At 33.3% G+C, this 19,839-nt stretch overlaps 1 protein-coding gene across 1 annotated transcript; it reads left to right on the top strand.

Moving 5' to 3' along the window:
• Positions 1-17,574: 17,574 nt before the first annotated feature.
• On the top strand, positions 17,575-19,731 carry LOC117916282 (pentatricopeptide repeat-containing protein At4g18840-like). Its single transcript, XM_034832237.1, has 2 exons — positions 17,575-19,389; positions 19,609-19,731. Exons 1-2 carry the CDS (start codon positions 17,575-17,577, stop codon positions 19,729-19,731), a joined length of 1,938 nt encoding a protein of 645 aa, XP_034688128.1.
• The last annotated feature ends 108 nt before the right edge of the window (positions 19,732-19,839 follow it).

The raw sequence follows: 19,839 nt of genomic DNA, 5'->3' as shown, positions 1-19,839 counted from the left end.
AGATATCTTTAAATGGTTTTTAAAGCCATGTTTCCAGCTTAGATATATTTCTAGAGAAGCCTAGGGTATAGAAGCATGTATACGATCTAGGGTTAAAGAATAGGGAAATCTAGGTTCCTAACATATATCTCCATCATGCAACCTTCTCTCTTGGTTAATATCGTATAATTAATTACACATAATGGTCTTGGAATGAATCCACTATGATATATTTAACAATGAGAATATGATGTGCACCTAATTATCCTTGGGTAATCCTGGCATTCCTTTTTCATTATCCCAAAGGGTTACAAATGAAACATTGCCCCTAAGTTTGTTCTCTCATTCCTTATCTTGGGCTTTCCTTATTTGGTGTTTATTTTTATTCTCTTTCGTAAAAGAGCTTGAAAAACCTTTGACTTCCATATGAGCACCCCTACGATATTTAAGAATCCCCTTAGCCATTCCGAAGGAATCTAGCAAGGTCTTTATGATTATTTAAAAATTGTTGTTCATAATAGTCCTAAAAGTAGTTTATCTAGCTAATTTTCCATTTTCACCAAATATCCCTTTCAGAATAAAAAGAGAGTATCAAACATCGTGGTAATAGACATTTGTTGTTACAACAAATTATCTAAAGTCCTAAGTATGAGACACATTTTGATATACCGCTCTTTCTTTGTGATAGGTTTGTTCACAAAGGCATAACAAGCTTTACTTAAAATAGCTTCTTTATAATTAATACTATATCTAGATTATTTTTTAGTCTATGATAGGGTCCAACTCAAAAGTGAGAATATAGGTGATCAGGTAAAGACATGATATTCATAACAAATAAAAAATAATTTCATCCATTAATAAAATGAGCCAAACATTCAAGGCAGGGTTGTAAAGTTTAGTAAATATGTAGTGCTCTCAAACTACATGTTTTTTTGCAAGGTATCCTAGTATCATAAAGATTAGGCCTACTTTAAGCAAGTACTAATTCTTATTACTAAGGTAAGGACCTTCTCTAATTAATCATTGTCTTAAAACTTAAAAGGTTATCCTAAGGAAATAATTAACATACCTTTTAATTTAGTCCTTAGATTGTATAAATGGAATAACTTGAGGTGATTCTACTGTTTCACATCCAAGTTAAGTGTATAACCAAGATCCTTAACATCAATGTTACCAAGTGAAGATTTCCATCTTCAGGATTGACTACTCTCACTATAAACATATATATATTCTTCTCCATAGAAGAAAAATCCATATCCCTTGATTCCTTGGGCCATACCATCTTTAGGATGATGATGCGTCCAAAATCAAGATGAGCTTAATCTTGGAGGCTATGGGTTTGCCTATGACCCTCTCTCACTTAATATTTTCTAAAAAGGTATTCTTTAACACATTAGTAATTATCTTGATGAATAAATAATCTTCTTTGATAATTTAAAAAAAAAAACATTTATTTCCTAATTGACAAACTATGAGGAGGAACATATTTACTAGTTATATCATATGCAATCGCCTGAATCTCGAGACGTTCTTTGAACCAATCATAGAATTTATTGAGATAGGTAAACCAAGGAGACTTCCCCTTTTAGAACCGTATATGAGAGTATGTTTCCCCTAACTAAGAAACCTACTCTCAAGCTCACAAAAAATTACTAAAAATTAAAATTCTATGAGAAGAAAGGACTTCTAAATGGAACATAGCTTTAGGACAAAAGATAAAACAATAAAAGATGGTCATAGGTTATAGAGCAATAAGTTAAGTAAAAATAGAAGTTCCTAAAGATTTCTTAGGAACTGGAATATTCCAAAGAGAATCTAAATGAATATATTCAGACATAATTAAGCCCTTATTCTAGAGAAAATGGAGGTCTTATTTCTTTGCCTAGGTTTGCTTCACTCTAGATAGTGTGTTAAAGGTGTTTTCTTTATTCATAAGATTAGTGTTAATTATTTTTCTTTTACCTTTATTCAAAATATGATTGTTTTTTTTTAGAAAGTTAGACTCACCCACTAGCTTATTCAAATGGAACCCATACCCCTTAAAGAGTCTACTGTAGCATCTACCATGAGTTTGTCCAGACTTCTTGTAATAAGTATAGTGAGGAGGTGTGCTAAAATGGGCTACATTATTAGGAGTTTCCTTCTTACCTTTAACAAAAATTGTGTCTCTATTAGTGGGAGTCTCAGTTTTGCTAATATAGCCTAAGCCTTTCTTGTCTTCATAGGACTTGCATTTTTCAAGAATTTCATCCAACACTTTAGTCCTAAGATGAAAAGCCTCATTAGAAAAAGAAGAAGACTTTTATTTTCAATTTCTTGAGTTAGAATATTGTTTCTCTCAAGGAGAGATTGATATTTAGACTCAAGAAATCAAATTTTCTCAAAATAATTAATCTTTTCTTCTCTAAGGAAATCAATCTTAGATTTTTGTAAGTCAAGATCATTATGAGTTTTCAAATATTTTTCAATCAAACTTTAATATTCAACAACAATATTCTTAAGAAAAATAGCATTCTGTTCATTAGTATACTCACACTCACTATCAGTCTCATGCTCAGAATCAACATATGCAACCAAAAAATCATTTTGTCCATACCTTGCATCCTTAGAAGTCGTGGAATCACTTTAAGTAGCCTGCATGAATTTTTTTTTTTAATGTCTTTAAGACTAGGAAATCAATAGAAAGATGTCTCAAACCTTCACAAATAAAACACTCAACCTTTTTGCCTTTAGAGAATTCCTTATTTTTTTTTTAAGAAAACCTATCAAATATTTTTCCCTATTTTTAGCCTTGGTTTTTATTAAATCTTTTATTAAGTTTTAAGGCCTGTTTAATACGTTTAACCATGTAAGTAAGTTTGCCCTTACTTATCCCCTTAGGATTTTCAGTTTTTTTTTTTAAAAAATTCTTAGAAACCCTAAAAGCGAACTCTTTAGGCTTTTGAGAATTTAGAAGTGTCATTTCATAGGTCTGAAGAGAGCCAACAAGTTCATCTACTCTCATAAAGTCAATGTCTTTGTTGTTCTTTATAGCAATGATCTTAGGCTTAAACATCTAAAAAAGAGATCTCAAGATTTTTCTAACTATTTAAGTTAGGGTTTTGTTCTCCTAGGTTAAAGAAAAAATTCACAATATCACTCAATTCCAAAATAAAATGAAAAGAAAGTCTTATTCTCTTGCATCCTAATGTTTTCATACCTAGAGATCAACATTTGTAATTAAACAACTTCACTGTTGAAGTGACTTCATAAGTTACTTGAAGAATGCCTCATGCTTTCTTAGTACGTTTACAAGTAGCTATCCTACAAAACTCATTAGGATTTACCCCATTGAATATGCTAAAAAAAGGCTTAAGCATTGTCTTCACTTCATTATCAATTTTATCTCATTCTTGTTTGAGTTTCAATTCACTAGTAGATCTCTTAATCACATCTAATTTCAATGAGGATTCCCATCAATATTCCACTGCATTCCAAACTATTTCTCCTTTCATTTAAAAAAATAAATCTATTAAGGCCTTCTAGTGGGGATAGTTATTCTATCAAAATATGATAGTATTTAAAGGAGTACCAAACCTTGGTTGTTCCAAATTGGACTGGTGGGATTGATAAAATAAGATTTTTATTTAAAGAAACCTGCTCTTATACCAATTGAAAAAACCTATGTCTAGTAGCGTAACACCCGTAGAGGGGTTGAATGGGTGGATTTTAAAGATTACAATAAAATGATTGAATGAACTTTAATCCAAATTAAACTTATGAGTGGGAATTAAGCCTTTTTAACATAAATAAACCCTATAAGGAATTATGAATGATCAATAAACAATCAAACACACACAAGAGATAGATTTTTTTTGTGGAAAACCCTTACATTAATTATGGAAATAAAAGGCCACAAGGTCTAAGACCTCTAATATAAAATCCACTATTTGAGGTCAGGATACATAGATTTACTTGACCACTATATCCTAAAAACCTACTCTCTAATACCTATTTCATGATTCATGTTTGCAACACAACACCTCTAATGCTTCAATGGATTCACCTTAGCCTCTGAGGGAATGTAAGTCCTTCTAACAACCTGAAGATCATATATTCGAAACTTAAGAATTTAGGGAATGATAGGGCAAGCTAAGGTTTTCTCTTGTGGAAGTATCCAACCCAAAAACATATTTAGGTAGCGTAGATATAGACTTAAGAGCCTAAAGAGTTGGAAACAAAATTTTCTTAAAAAAAATAAAATATCAACTTTGAAAAAATTAATTAAGAAAAGAATTTTATTAAAAAATTTTAAAATAAAATATCAACTTTCTAAAAATTAATGAAGAAAAAAATTCTTAAGGTTTTCAAAAATTAATTTAGACATTTTAGTTCAATTTTAAAACTTCAAATCCACTCCTACCTTATTAAAACAAACAAACTTGCCTTTAACAAATTTGTTCAGACTTATCTATGACAATTCGGTTTAATGACCAACAATCTCGAATCTTTAATGAAGAGTAAGCTATTATCTAAAAAGGTTCCTATATCATAATGAAAAAGAATAAAATTGTCAATACATAATAGTGTCCTAACCTACAATTAGTGTCTAGGAACATTTATCTCCTAACCTACAATTAGTGTCTAGAAACATTGTTAAGGTCAATGCTTTTAAACTACCCAAAAAAGAAAGGTAAGTTGTGGTAGAATAAGTTTAACATCTAATTTTTGAAGTTTCTTGACAAGTGATAGGCATTGCTGTTTTAGAACTTGTTTTATAGATGGAAATTTGAACTTATTGAAAAGGAGTATTGAACTTCTTGATATGTTCCCAATTGGTGTCTCAGCTGATTCATGTCCTCTCAATGGTCCTTGACAGTGGTGCCATTTGATATGTGTCCAGCTGGTGTTCCTTGATTGTGGTTCTCAGAAGGGAGATCAACAAAATTTATAACCTATTACACCATGTACTAGGATAGCCTTAGCTAGCATAGCATAGTGGCTCTAGGGTCGTTCACTGGGATGGGTTTTCACTCCACAATTGATATTACTTCAAAGATGAATTGGTGTTTTTTCATTTCAAGGTTAGCTTTAAAAGAAAACATAATCTTTGGTGGAAAAGGTTGGTTTTAAGCTAACCAAAAATAGTAACTGATTTTAATTACAAAGAAAAGTGTTTCTTGGAGTTTCAGATCACTAGACTCAGGTTCCTCATACAAAAAGAGAGTTCCGGTCACTTGTTTCTTTTCCTCGCATTAGAGAATTAACATATAGTTAATTCTCTAACCGGTGTGGTACAGATGCTTCCCCTTAATGGGTTCAAACACTAATTCTCTCTCACTGATGCACCTTGCAATGACTCATGCCTCTCACCTAGCATTTGCCATTCAAGGTGATCCTTAACCTTGGATTACCCGTCAAAAGCTCACAAGAGATAACTAATGGATGTCTCCTTGGAGTCCAAAAGCTTACCAAGTGTTGGCTATTCTAGAAAATCCTACCTTTAAACCACCTCCCAAAGGCTCGCAAGAGATAAACTAGTGCATCTCAATGAACGAAGATCACTTGCCTTACCAAGTGTTGGCCCAGGTGATTTAATGACGTTTTAAGTTAACTAAAAAGATAAAAACCATTAACGGGTCACACTTTCTCTTCATTAAAAACTAAAACAACAAAACTTCCAATTTATGCATGAGGAAACTTACCCGACTTTCTTCACTTCAAGAGACGAAGAGCCTAGCCTCTCATCCTCTGAGGAAAAATCCTCAAAGTTTGATTGGCTAGAAAGAAAAATAACGAGAAAACAAAAATATGAAGGAAAAACAGAGCAAGTGCTTTGTAAAATATATTTCTTCCTTTCGCCGATTACATGATGATATATGTGTAAAGAAAATTACAAACTATATATAAGAGGTTATTCACCCTTTGTTCTTACTTAAAGACTAAGGAATCCTATGATAGATGTGTTACAAGAAGAGTTTGGGGATTTAGACATCAAATATCTAAAGCAAAATATCTCAAAATATCGGTCGCAAATATCGGGAAGCTTCAGGAGAAATTCCACAGCAAGAGGGCTGCGAAATTTCGCAGCAAAAGGACACCATTTTCGCAGCCCAAGGTTGATTTCGCAGTTGTGCAAAATTTGCCTTCATCTTGGAGTGATCGGCTTCCAATGGTTGTAACTCCTTCATTTCAACTCCGAATAGTGTACTGTTTGAATTATTGGATTGTTAACTTCCTGAGCTTCGAAACGACATATAGCATGCATAAATTGAACTCCAGGAAGTGCTCCAAAAGTGGCTGACACAACTGTCATCTAGAATGCTTCATGTTAGATTTCTCTTTGCTTCCCCTCCTTTCATTCCGGATTTGCTTATGGCAAAGGACTTCAAAGCTTTGGTTCTTCATGTTTCTAAGCTTTCCATTGCTTTTCCATGGATTCCAAAGAACTCTCCTCAATCTTGAATTGCTTTGGTGATCAAATTACTAACAAAAACACCAAAACTTACACACTTTGATTAGAAATGATTGCAAAGGTCCTTAATATGTTAATTGGGTTAAAAGGCAATAACTACTACTCAAAATTGTTTAAAAGAGTTAATTACAAGCTATAAAATAACACTTTTTGAGTAGTAATCACTTCTATTTTATGTCACCTTCACATAATGGTAGTTGTTGTCTGACGAAGTTCATAATTTGTTATGTAAATGATGAATTGAAAGTAAAGTATTTTCTTTGACTTTGGATAATCGATCTACAAATGATATCTTTGTTAAGATATTGACAACATAATTGAATTTGAAGAGATAAAAAAAGGATAAGTTCCTTTATATTCATTATTGTGCTCATATTCACAATTTAGTTATACAAGAGGGATTCATTAGGATTGAGCCCTAAAAAGTATGACATGATGTGATAGATTAAGATTCATCTATAAAATTATCTATCTATGTTTCTTGGTTTCCTTTTTATTATCTCATATGCATTAATTGGTTATTTGAGCACGCACGCCCACATCACTTGCATTGTACATGACTTGGGTGCATTAGGAGTTACACAAAAGATCCAAGTCATAGGTTCTTTGCAGAATGACAAGTAGTCCACAGTTGGTTCATGGATATGGGTAATCCATCTTAAACTATATTGCATTACCTTCTATTTTAAAGGGTGACTTGTCTTGGTCATCGAGATGGTTTTCTCATGGTAAATGCACTAGTGTATGTGATGCACATTGAACAAAACCTACGACGTAAGGCTATCAATTTTCATGATTTGCCAAGCTACTATATTGTATAGATTCTTAACCCTAAGAGAATATTGAGTATGTGTCAAATTCAACATGAGGTTTTGATCTATGAGTGAGACCCTAAAGTGGTAATATATATTTTTATCGATTGGTTCACTGTTGATGGAGGTTGGTGGCAAAAAAAATTTCTTAATATAGGCATCGTGATATCTCATAGTATTGAGAAAGTGTGTCATTTTGGGTGATCCAAGTGATAAATGATTTAAAAGACAATGACCATAGCATTTCACTTGGTGAAATTTGATGTATGCTCCTTAGAACTAGAGTATGTTAACTGATCACGTAACAAAGAGGATTTGTAACTCAAAGATTAGAGAGTTAATATTGATAGGTGATAACACTACCTTATTAGGTTACAAACATTAGTTCATGGGGAGCTCTATATAGTAGATAATAAATACAACACTACCTTATTAGATTACAAACATTAGTTCATGGAGAGTCTCTATGTAGTGGATAATAAAGTACAGACCTAATCTATGCTCATTTTTTATTTTCATAAGATATTGGAGTGCAATTGATTCTCCTTAATGAAGTGTTGAATCAACTTTAGAATTGGATTATGAGGGAGCTAGTATTTTCCTATTGGTCTTAATGGTCCTCACTCGAGCTCCTATTTCAAAAAGGTATGCACACATTTACTCTGAGGGATTTGGGTTTGTAGTTCATAGTGTGCATAAGGGCATTTTGGTAAAATTATAAGATTGCATTAAATCTTATGAATTGAATTTCTAGTATGGGCTAGTTATTTAATTGGAGCTTATTAGGATTAATTAACCTAATTAGGCTACATTAGGTGACCTAAACCCATTTTAGGCTCAAGTTGCTTAAGCGTGTAAGGAACCCTATAAATAACTCTGCTACAGTTTTTCATGTCATTTTTCAAAGAGAGTCTCTAGAGAAAATCCATAGCCACCCTCTAGAGAGCAAAACCCATGTTTTTCTCGTGCCTAACTACATGTTAGGAGAAATCGTCTAGAAGACTAGTGGGTGGACAAGATCTATGACATTTTCTATAGATTTAGATTCTTCTTCAACGATTTTTATGGATTACAATTGATCTAGGAACATCTAGATCTAGGTACAAGTACCTTTCTTTTCTAGATTATTGTTTTATATGGTTTTTACTATCATTGTTTCTACTAGAATAGTTTCTAGAGAAGACTATGGTAGATTACATGCTCCTTATACAATCCTAAGCCTAGGATGGAGTAATCTAGAGTTCCCAACAATTGGTATCAAAGCCCTAGGATAGGATTTTGCATCTTAGATTTACTTTAGAGTGTGCTAACTTGTTTTAGCAGGGCTTGTTCGTCATCCCATGGCCCTAGGGATGAATGATTGTGGTTGAATGATTTTTACTCATTTGAATATATATTGAATACAATGATTAAAATTATGATTTTCTTTTGCTTTATCTTAGATTGGGTTGTAAGTTTCGTGTTTAAGGGCATAGGATTTTTTCTACATTGTAAAAATCTAGTTTTTATTTGCTAGATTGATTATAAACTCCATTTTTAGGTGTGTGTGTGTGAAAAGTTCCAAATTTTATCAATCTCATAACCCATGAAGGGTAAGAAAGAAATCCAAGGCTTCCTTACACCTATGGTGGCTCATTCTCCAACAAAGGTAAGTTTTTTAATGAAAAAATGGTCAGAATCTAAAGAAGAAATAGCCTCGGGTCTAGTAGCACTTGAGCGAGATTAGCGCCTAAGTGCTAGTGTTGAGTTTTGCTTCCATTGTCTTTCTTAGATTTTTGGGCACTCGAGCACTCATGTTAGTGGGCAAATAGCGAGGAAAGGATTTTTGGGATCTTTAGGACTTTTGTAATAGTATAGGGTTTGATTGTAAGTTGTTTACTAACCTTATTTTATATTGTAGGTATAGTTTTGGTAAATTTGGATGATTATCCAAATGGATTACCAAATTCATGTAACAAGATTCCTAAGGCCATGCGAGCAATTGTTTTATTTTATTATTTTATTTTATGCTATATTTGATTTTAACATGTGTTAAATGAATAATAAAATAATAGAAAAGTGATTTTGGATTTTTCTCAAGAAAATAAATTTTCATGAGAAACATTTTTCCATTGTTATTTTTTCCATTGTTATTTTTTCCTTGAACTGCTTGTTGTTGAAAATCATATTATTATTCCTTTTGAACACTCTATTTGGTTTTGGATAGGGGTTTTCCAAGCCCTCCCACCCTAAGAGAATGAGAACGACACCTATTATGGTGGTGGTCTTCCAAGCTCTCTCACCCTAAAAGAAAGAGGAAACCACCTAGTTCTTTAGGTTTTCCTCCATAAGAGAATGACTTTTATGGATATGAATAGTCAAAGGATAAAAGAATAAAAAAGTAATTATTTTAGTGTAGGAGATTGAGTTTAAGAAGTAAATAATGGATTTAAGAAATCTCATGATAGAGAATTTATTTTAAGAAATGTTACCAAAAATTACTAAAAGTCTCTTTTCAAAAGATTAAGTGGGAGAAGGCATTATCAAAGCTAATGGCCTCCATTGTCGAGCCCATCTTGATTTAGATCCATCAACACCATGGTGGGTTAGGCCTTTGGAATCAAAAGATATGGAATCTCCTTATGAACAAGATTAGACATGTTTGTAGTAACCAACCCCATGGTAGGGTCCCTTGGTGACATTAATAGTTTAAGAACAATGGTAATACACTTAAATTGGATATGAAGTGGTCAAATCACCCCACACGGTCCCACTTACATAGTCCATGGGCCAAAGAAAAAGTATGTTGATCTTGCTTTTAAATATTTTTCATGGTTAAGGCAAGGAGATCAATCTGAGAGGGTCTCTAACTAGTAATAAGGTCATGACCTACCCTATGTAGGCTTGATTCTTATTATACTAGGATGCCTTGCAAATAGATATGTAGTCTTGAGAGCTTTACATTTTTGCTAAATCTATTCTTGTTGTGTATGCTCATTTTATTAATCCATGTTTTTTATTTCTATTATAGATATTATATCTTATAATTTGATTAATCTCATACTTACTACTAATAAATTGATCAGACCAAACTATGTGGCTTGGAAAAGGAATTTGGACATAGTACTCACTTTAGAGAAGCTAAAAGAGGTAACCTAGGAATTAACTCAATCTCCCCTTAATGAACATTTCACTTAGATGGAGATTGATACATATCATAGTTGGCTAAAGAGGAATCAGAAAACCAAGTGTATCATATTTGGGTCTTTGGATAACGTGCTTCAACATCAACATGTGTCTATGCTAACAAATTAAGATATTCTTGCTAGTTTCCATGAGATGTTTGGTGGCAAGGACAAGTCAACTAGACAAGTTTCCCTTAAAACTTTTATGAGCACTAAAATATCAAAAGGAACTTTCGTTAAAGATCATATGATTTGTATAATTGGACTCTTTAACAAAATAGAGATCCTTGGATTTGAGATCAATTGGAAAACCTAGGTTGACATGGTTCTAGAGACTTTGTTATATTCTGTCAAGTAGTTCAAACTCAACTTATGATGAGCTTAATTGAATTGATAAGAGAACTCCAGATAGTTGAGGAGATTTTCAAGGGCAAGAAAGAAATTCATATGGTAGTAAAAGGTTCTTTAGGTTCTTTTAGCTAGAAAATTTTCTACTTAGAAGGAAAATTTCAAGGGTAAGAGGAAGAAGAAGAAAAGTAAGGAATAGAGTAAATACTTCCTTTATGGAAAAAAAAAAAAAAAAACTAGTGGAAAAAGGAATGTCTGGCTTTTTTTAAAGAACCGATCAAGTATGCATCATTTGGTTTTGGTTGAATCATGTTTCGTGGTGGATTCCACTAATTATTAGTGGATAAATTTCGACGCGACTAACCATATTTGTAATTCTTTATAAGGTTTCAACTAAGGAAAAACCTGAATGATGGGGACATGTACTAACATTAGCTTCTAAAGTGAGTGTTGTGCAAGCAGTGGGAGATGTTACCCTTATCTTAGATGAAAGTTGTCTTTTAGAATTAAAATATTGTCTTTATGTTCTTGAGTTTAGGAAGAATTTGATTTCGGTTACTAGTTTATGTAAATTGAATTATTCAATGGTTTTTTTTTCATAATAAACTAGTTTTTATAAAATTGAATGATTCGCTTATATGCTTAGGATCATTAGTAGATCATCTTTATCGTGTATATCCATTATTTATTTTTCCAAGTAATGAGAATTATCATGTATCACAAAAGAGAAAGGAACCTAGCATTAATCAAACACGACTTTGGCACTTGCGTCTGGGTTATATCAATCTAAATAGGATCCAAAGACTGGTTAAATCTAGAATTTAATCTTCTTTGATTCCAAAAGATCTTCCAATCTACGAATCTTGTATAAAATATAAAATGACCAAGGGAACCCTTATTGCTAAAGGATATATAGCCAAGGAGTATTTGGAGTTAGTGCATATTGACATATGTAGGCCTTTTAATGTTCAAGCAAGAGAAGGTTATGAGTACTTCATCATGCTTACGGATGATTACTTCGAGTTTGGATATATTTACTTAAAGTATAGAAAGTTCGATGCCTTGGACAAATTCATTGAATTTAAGGTGGAATAAAAAAACTAATTAGGTAAACATATCAAGGCACTTCGATTTAATAAAGGTGGTGAGTACATGTCTATTCAGTTCAATTTTTTCCTTAAGGAGCATGGGATTATATCCTACTTCAGTGCACTTGGAACTCTATAGAAAAATAGAGTAGCAAAAATAAGAAATAAAATATTAATGGATATAGTGAGATATATGATGAATTTCTCATCACTTCCTGTATCTTTTTGGGGATATATCTTGCATACTACAATTGACCTTTTCAATCTAGTGTCTTTCAAGTTGGTACCTTTAACTCTCACAAAGATGTGGAGAGGTCTCAAACCCAATTTGCAACACATTCACATTTGAGGGTGTCTAACACATGTGTTGAAGCCAAAGATAGACAAGTTGGAAGCAATGTCTGATTTATATCAATTTATTAGTTATCCAGAAGGAGCAAGAAGACATTACTTTTATAGTCAAGTCAAATAGAAGGTATTTGTCAATACAAATTTCAATTTTCTAGAAGATAACTATATGATGATTAATAGGGCAAAACGTGATATAGATTGAAGTGCACTTGAAGACACTTTTACATTAGTTCAAAGAACTATATATCCAGAGATTCCTACACCTACCATTCCAATCAATTCTAGTACATGATAGCCTTGTCATTATAGGAGGGTTGTTATACAACCCTATAGGTTCATGTATTTATGATAATCTTTTGAGGTTATTCTAGAAGAACATGAGACCAATCTCATGGATTACAATGAAGCTATGAGTAGTAATGATGTTATTCTATGGTAAGGAGCTATAAAGGCAAAGTTAGAACTATGTATTCTAATAGAGTTTGGGATCTTATAGAAGCACCTAAAGAGATAAAACCCATAGGTGCAAGTGGGTCTACAAGAGGAAAAAAAACAGTAGATGGAAATGTTGAGATATATAAGGCTAGGCTTGTAGTGAAGGGTTATAGTTAGAAACTTAGTTACAATTACAAGGAAACCTTTTCACCGATAGCCATACTCAATTCCATCATAATACTCCTATCCATTGTAGTACATCTCAGTTATGAGATATGGAAAATAGATGTTAAGATAGCATTCTTGAACGGTGATCCTAAAGAGAGCATCTATATGATGCAACCAAATGGATTCATAGCAAATGGCTAAGAGCACTTTGTGTGCAAGTTGCATAAATCTATTTATGGATTAAAAGCAAACATCTCGGTCATGGAATTGACATTTTGATAAAGTTATCAAGACTTTTAATTTTGATTAAACTAATAATAAGCCTTGTGTGTACAAGAAAACACATGGAAGCATGGTAGTGTTTTTGGTCTTGCACATTGATAACATTCTACTCATTATGAATGATATTAGGTTATTGTCATTAGTCAAGATTTGATTATTTACTTAGTTCTAAATGAAGGATTTGGGAGAAACACAATATATTCTTAGGATTAAGGTCATTTGGGATCACAAGAATAAGAAGATTTCATTGTCTCAAGCCACTTACATTAACAAGCTTTTGGTCAAGTATGTGATATAGGACTTCAAGAAGGGTTTGCTATCCTTCGGACATGGAGTGCTTCTTTCTCAGGATTAATATCATAAGACAATTAAGAAGAAAGATCGCATGAAGGCACCTTATGCTTTAACAGTGGCTAGCCTTATGTATGCAATGTTATGTACGAGACCAGATATTTGCTTCACTATAAGGATAGAGAGTATATATTAATTCAATCCAAACATGGAACATTGGATAACGGTCAAGCATATATTCAAGTATCTTCAAAGAATGTAGGATTATATGTTAGTGTATCATTGTGATGAGTTGTTACCTCTTGGGTACAAAAATTCACACTTTTAATCCGATAGAGACTCTCACAAGTCTATTTTTGGGTTTGTGTTCACTCTAGGTGGTAGGACTGTTAGTAGGAGAAGTATAAAACAATCCTATATTTCTAACTCTACTATGGAAGCCAAGTATGTTGTTGCTTCTGAAGTAGCAAAGGAAGTCTTTTAGCATCATAAGTTCCTAATAAGAGTTAGGATAGTACCCTTGGTTGTGTCGCCCCTAGTACTGTTTTGTAATAATAGTGGAGTGATGATATAGTTAAAAGAACCAAGAAACAAATGAAATGGTAAACACATAGATAGGAAGTATCACTTGGTACGTGAGATAGTATTAAAGGGAGATATGGTTGTAGAGAATATCGTTTCTATAGAGAACATGACAAATTCCTTCATGAAGACTTTGTCTACTAAAGTCTTTGATGATCATAAGGATAACTTAGGTATCAGATGTGTTCCCAACATGCTTTAAGGCTTAATGGGAGTTTGTTGGGATTGGCCCCTAAAAAACATAACATGATGTAATATATTGAGATTCATTTTATTATCTCATATCCATTAATTAGTTATTTAAGCATACATGTTCACATCACTTGCATTGTACATGACTTGGGTACATTAAGAGTTGCACAAAAAATCTAAGTCATGGGTTCTTTGTAGAGTGATGAGTAGTCTACAATCGATTTATGGATTTGGTCAATCCATTTGAAATTGTAATGTAATATCTTTTAATTAGAGGGGTGACTTGTCTTGGTCATCGGGATAGTTTTTCCATGGTAAATGCACTAGTGTATGTGATGCATATTGAATAGGACCTATGGTGAATCATAATGTAAGGATATTAATTGTCATGATTCACTAAACTACTATATTGCATGAACTCTCAACCTTGAGAGGGTATTGAACCTATGCCAAAATCAACATAAGGTTTTGACCTATGGATGAGACCCTAAATTGGTCACATATTCTTATGGATTAGGTCACTATTTATGAAGGCTGGTGGCAACAAATATTTTCAATAGAAGCATCATGATATCTTATGGTATTGAGACAATGTATTATCTTGGGTGATCCAAAAAGACATGTGATCTAAAAGACTATGGTCATAGCAATTCCTTTAATGGAATTTTGATATATACTCCTTGGAGTTAGAGTATGTCAATTGATTGTATAATAAGGAGGATTTGTAATTTAAGGATTGAAGATGTAATCTTGATAGGTGATAGCACTATTTTGTTAGAATATGGACACCAGTTCATAGGGGGGGGGGGGGGGGGGGGGGGTTTACATATAGTAGATAGTAAGACATAAACTTGAGCTATGCTCATTGTAATTTCATAGGATATCAGAGTGTAATTGATTATCTTTAGTAAAGTATTGAATCAACTTCATAATTGGATTTTGAGAAAGCTAGTATTTTCTTATGGGTTTAGTGGTTCCCGCTCAAGCTCCTATGACACGGAGACACATTTGTTTTGAGGAATTTGGTTTTTTGGTTCATAAGTATAAATTATGGAGTTTTGATAAAAGTGTAAAGTTGCATTAGACTTTCTGAATTGAATTTCTAATACAGGTTAATTAATTAATTGGAGCTCATTAGGGTTAATTAATTAATTAGAACCCAATTGGGTTATATTAGGTGATCCAAGCCCATTTTGAGTTTAACATCACTTAAGCCCATAGAGTGCCCTATAAATATCCCTATTAAGGGTTAAGGTTTCAGTTTTGCTTGTCATCTCCTAGAGATAGCATCTAGAAAGAAACCTTAGCCACCTTTTAGAGAGAAAAACCCACATATTTCTCATTCCTAACTTCATGTGAAGAAAGATTGAATGGAAGACTAGTAGCTAGACGAGATCTACGACGTTTTTCATAGATTTAGATTCTTCTTTAACGATTTATGTGGACTACAATTTATCTAGGAACATCCATATTTAGTAGGCATGAGTTGCATTTTTCTCTAGATTATTATTCTATATGGTTTTTATAGCCATTGTTTCCATTTAAATAGTTTCTAGAGAAGCCTAGGGTAGATTGCATGCTTCCTATACGATCTACACCTGAGAACAAAGTAATCCAGAATCCCTAACAAGATTGAAACAAATTGACACAATTGTTTATAAGATTTGTGAAAGTGTCAAGTATGTTAATGGGTTACAAGTAACAACACAAAATTTTTTGGTGTGTTAGCTTAATGCCTATGGCATGTAAGGAGTTGTGTTAACATGTACCCACTAGATAGAACTCACATATCTTATGCTTGATAGTGCTATCTTTTATCATCAGGCTTATCAACATTTGGAGATGCTTGACTCAAATTATAGGAATTTGTCCTTTAACACACGAGTAAGAAATTTTTAGATTAATAAGTTCTTAAAAGTGTTATATGATACAATTCTTATATTTTTTGACAATAAGTATCTTATTGCAAATTTGTACTTTTATTCAATTTGGGTGTGTTATTTGACTTTAAAACAACACAAAGAAGATCATGATGAGTACTTATAGCACATGACAACTCAAATGTTAGCAAAATGTCAAAAGTATAGGTTAGATTTAGTGTGATTTCAACTATAACAACTATTCTTAATCATTCATATAAGATACTATTTGCATATATCTGCTATAAAATCTTTGTATAAATGATTTCCTCCCATGTGTTTGTGATAAGTTGTATGTGTTCTTTGATAAATAGAAAACTCAATCTCTTCAATATTGTTCTTCATATAAATGTGGTGGTAATAATGTTCAAGGGAATGGTTATGGCTCCGAAGATGAAGAAATTGAAGTATTTAAAGTAATATTTTAAATAACAAGTATGTATAACTCATTTAAACATTCTATTAAGTAAATATATGACTTCAATCTTTATCATGTAGGAGTTTGATAATCTTGAAATGTATAGCTTCATTTAAATATTCATTTTGGTAAATATATAAATCTTTTATCATGTAGGAGTTTGATGATCTTGAAAATGATGAATTTGCTACTACTATACAAAAAATGCAATTGAAGTTTTCCTTAAATGAACCTTTGGTAAGACTTACGAGAAAACACGAGTTGAATAATTTGGTTAGATTAATCAAATAGTCGTAAACTTTTATGAATAATTTAATTAACATAATACTTGTTTAGATGAATTGTACTTTTTAATGCTCAAAATAGCATACGGGAATGACATAGATTAATGAGAACCATTTGATGATGGTTAATTTTATAAACTATTTTGAGTTTATGAATGATTTTGTGTTACATTTTATGAACCATCGTGTCTTTTAGCGTTAATGTCTTAATTGTTTTTTTTTTTTTTAATAATTTGAAATTCACATAATTCAAGTTATGTGAATTTCAAATTATTCAAACCAAAAATAATAATAACAATAATTTTATGAATCATGGGCTTGGTTGACGTATGGTTGCAATAGCCATACTACGATAATGAGTCTCATAGACTTGCCTATGCGAAAGGAGTGGAACCTTATTTATAACCTTAAAATGATAAGACGTATTGGTTTAACATATATTTACTAAATAACCCTTTTATCAAAGGAAATGTTAGTGTATCAATTTGGTATCTATCGATATCACAGCAATGCTAATTTTGAATATCGAAAATGTATGATAAAATCTAAATCATTATATAAACTATATATAGAAACAAATTGAATCAAACATAAAGAATGAGACCAAAATCCTCCAAGGATTATCAACCCACTTTGGACGACCGGCATCATAAACCCTATCGAGCAGCATTTTCTTTTCTTCCATTGCATCCATATGTATGGATAAAAGTTTCAGGTGTAAAAGTTGAAAATTTATTAAGTAATATTATGTGTAAATAGGTTTTGCAATCTCTAGAATTTGAATAGCAAAGCAAAAACCTGAGCAACATGACAGCTATTTCAACAAACCCAGTTGTCTCAGTGTTAGACAAATGCAAATCTTTATGTGAATTGCGTCAAATTCATGCCCAAATGATCAAAACAAACCTCCTCAATCACCAATTCACTGTAAGCAGACTTGTAGCTTTCTGTTCTCTCTCTGGTGTCTCGGGTGGCTTAGACTACGCTGCATCGGTTTTTTCTCGGATCCAACACCCCAATTCCTTCATCTTCTTCGCTCTGATTAAGGGTTTTTCTGATACTTCAAACCCAGTGGAGTCTTTGATTCTTTATGCCCGCATGCTTTCTTGCTTGAATTACTCCAGTGGTGTTGAGTTCTCTATTCCTTCTGTTCTAAAAGCCTGTGGAAAGTTGTTGGCTTTCGATGAAGGCCGGCAAGTTCATGGTCAAGTGTTGAAAACCCACCTGTGGTTTGATCCTTTTGTGGGGAATTCGATGGTGAGAATGTATATTGATTTTGGAGAGATTGAATTGGCGAGAAGGGTGTTTGATAGAATGCCTAATAGAGATGTGGTTTCTTGGAATTCGATGATAGCGGGTTATTTGAAAGCGGGTGAGATTGAGCTGGCTAGCGAGCTGTTTGATGAAATGCCTGAAAGGGACTTGATTTCCTGTAACGCCATGATTGATGGGTATGGCAAGTGTGGCAGGTGTGAGCTTGCAGAGAAGGTTTTTGAGACGATGAGTGATAAGGATGTGGTTACTTGGACATCCATGATTTCGGCTTATGCGCAAAATAGATGTCCAATGAAGGCATTAGATTTATTTAGGGAAATGTTGAGCTTGGGACTTCGACCAGATGGCCCTGCTATTGTTAGTGTTCTTTCTGCTATTGCTGACTTGGGTTTTGTGGAAGAAGGGAAATGGCTGCATGCTTATGTATCTATGAATAAGATAGAATTAAGCTCTGGGTTCATTGGATCAGCACTTATAGACATGTACTCTAAATGTGGGTATATTGAGAATGCATACCATGTCTTTAGAAGTATATCCCATAGGAGAAACATTGGGGACTGGAATTCAATGATCTCTGGCCTTGCAATCCATGGCCTTGCCCGAGAAGCTCTTGATATCTTTGTTGAGATGGAGAGGATGGATATTGAGCCCAATGAGATTACTTTCTTAGGACTTCTGAGCACTTGTAGTCACGGAGGTTTAGTTGAAGAGGGTCAGTTTTACTTTGAATCCATGCATGAAAAGTACAAAATTGTTCCCAGAATTCAACACTACGGATGCATGATCGATCTTTTTGGTAGAGCAGGCCGTCTAGAGGATGCTCTTGGAGTTATACAAAATATGCCCTTTGAGGCTGATCTCTTAGCTTGGAAGGCCATTCTTAGTGCCAGTATGAAGCATGGGCACATTGAAATTGGGAAAAGCGCTGCTCTGCGAGCAATAGAGTTGGCCCCAGATGACTCAAGTTCTTATGTTCTCCTCTCAAACATATATGCCAAGGCGGGGAGATGGGATGATGTAGCTAAAATTAGGTTGATGATGAGACAAAGGGGAGTGAAAAAGATTGCTGGTTGCAGTTCCATGCTTGTTGATGGGAAAGTCCACGAGTTCCTGGTGGGGAAAGAATTGGACAGTAGCTATAGTGGCCAAGTTCTGGCTAAGATAGCCGAGGTGGTTTCTAGGTTGAAGCTGCAAGGCTACGAACCTGACCTCACTCAAGTCCTTCTGGACATTGAAGATGAAGGAAAAGAGAGCTTGCTTAACCTCCACAGTGAGAAGATGGCCGTTGCGTTCGGACTTATACACATAAACAAGAGTGCTCCTATTCATATAGTGAAGAACTTGAGGGTTTGTTGCGATTGTCATTGCTTTATGAAGTTGGTTTCTAAGGTTTACAACCGGCAAATTATCATGAGAGATCAAAATCGTTTCCATCGTTTTGAAAATGGTTGTTGCTCCTGCAATGAGTATTGGTGAACCCCTAGTATGCTGCACTGAAAGTATAGGGTTTGTAGGTTGTAACATACTTCTACAACTTAAATTTATTGGTCCCAATCTTCATCACAGATTGTGGATGCTACTCAGAGGTTTAAAGCTGGTCTGAGAAGTTATTGTACTCAAATAAAATCTAGTCAGGTGGGACTGGTGAACTTCCATGGCCCAAGCCTGGCCTTGATGATAGGAGTCTAAAAGATTTGGCCCACTTAAATAGAAAAATCTTTGGTCCGTTTTCTAAAACTTTAAAATTGATGTTCCTCTTACAAATAGTGGTAAACTTCAAAAAAAGATTATTAGTTG

Source organism: Vitis riparia, chromosome 6 (genome assembly GCF_004353265.1).
Source record: "Vitis riparia cultivar Riparia Gloire de Montpellier isolate 1030 chromosome 6, EGFV_Vit.rip_1.0, whole genome shotgun sequence".
NCBI classification, from domain to species: domain Eukaryota; kingdom Viridiplantae; phylum Streptophyta; class Magnoliopsida; order Vitales; family Vitaceae; genus Vitis; species Vitis riparia.
The sequence above is the reverse complement of the archived record's forward strand: the minus strand, read 5'-3'. Positions and strand labels throughout refer to the sequence as shown.

Coding starts and splice junctions, on each gene's coding strand:
- LOC117916282 (XM_034832237.1), top strand. CDS start 17,575: ATGACAGCTATTTCAACAAACCCAGTTGTCTCAGTGTTAGACAAATGC. Junction 19,390..19,608: donor ATATAGTGAAGAACTTGAGG/GTTTGTTGCGAT, acceptor TCTTCATCACAG/ATTGTGGATGCTACTCAGAG.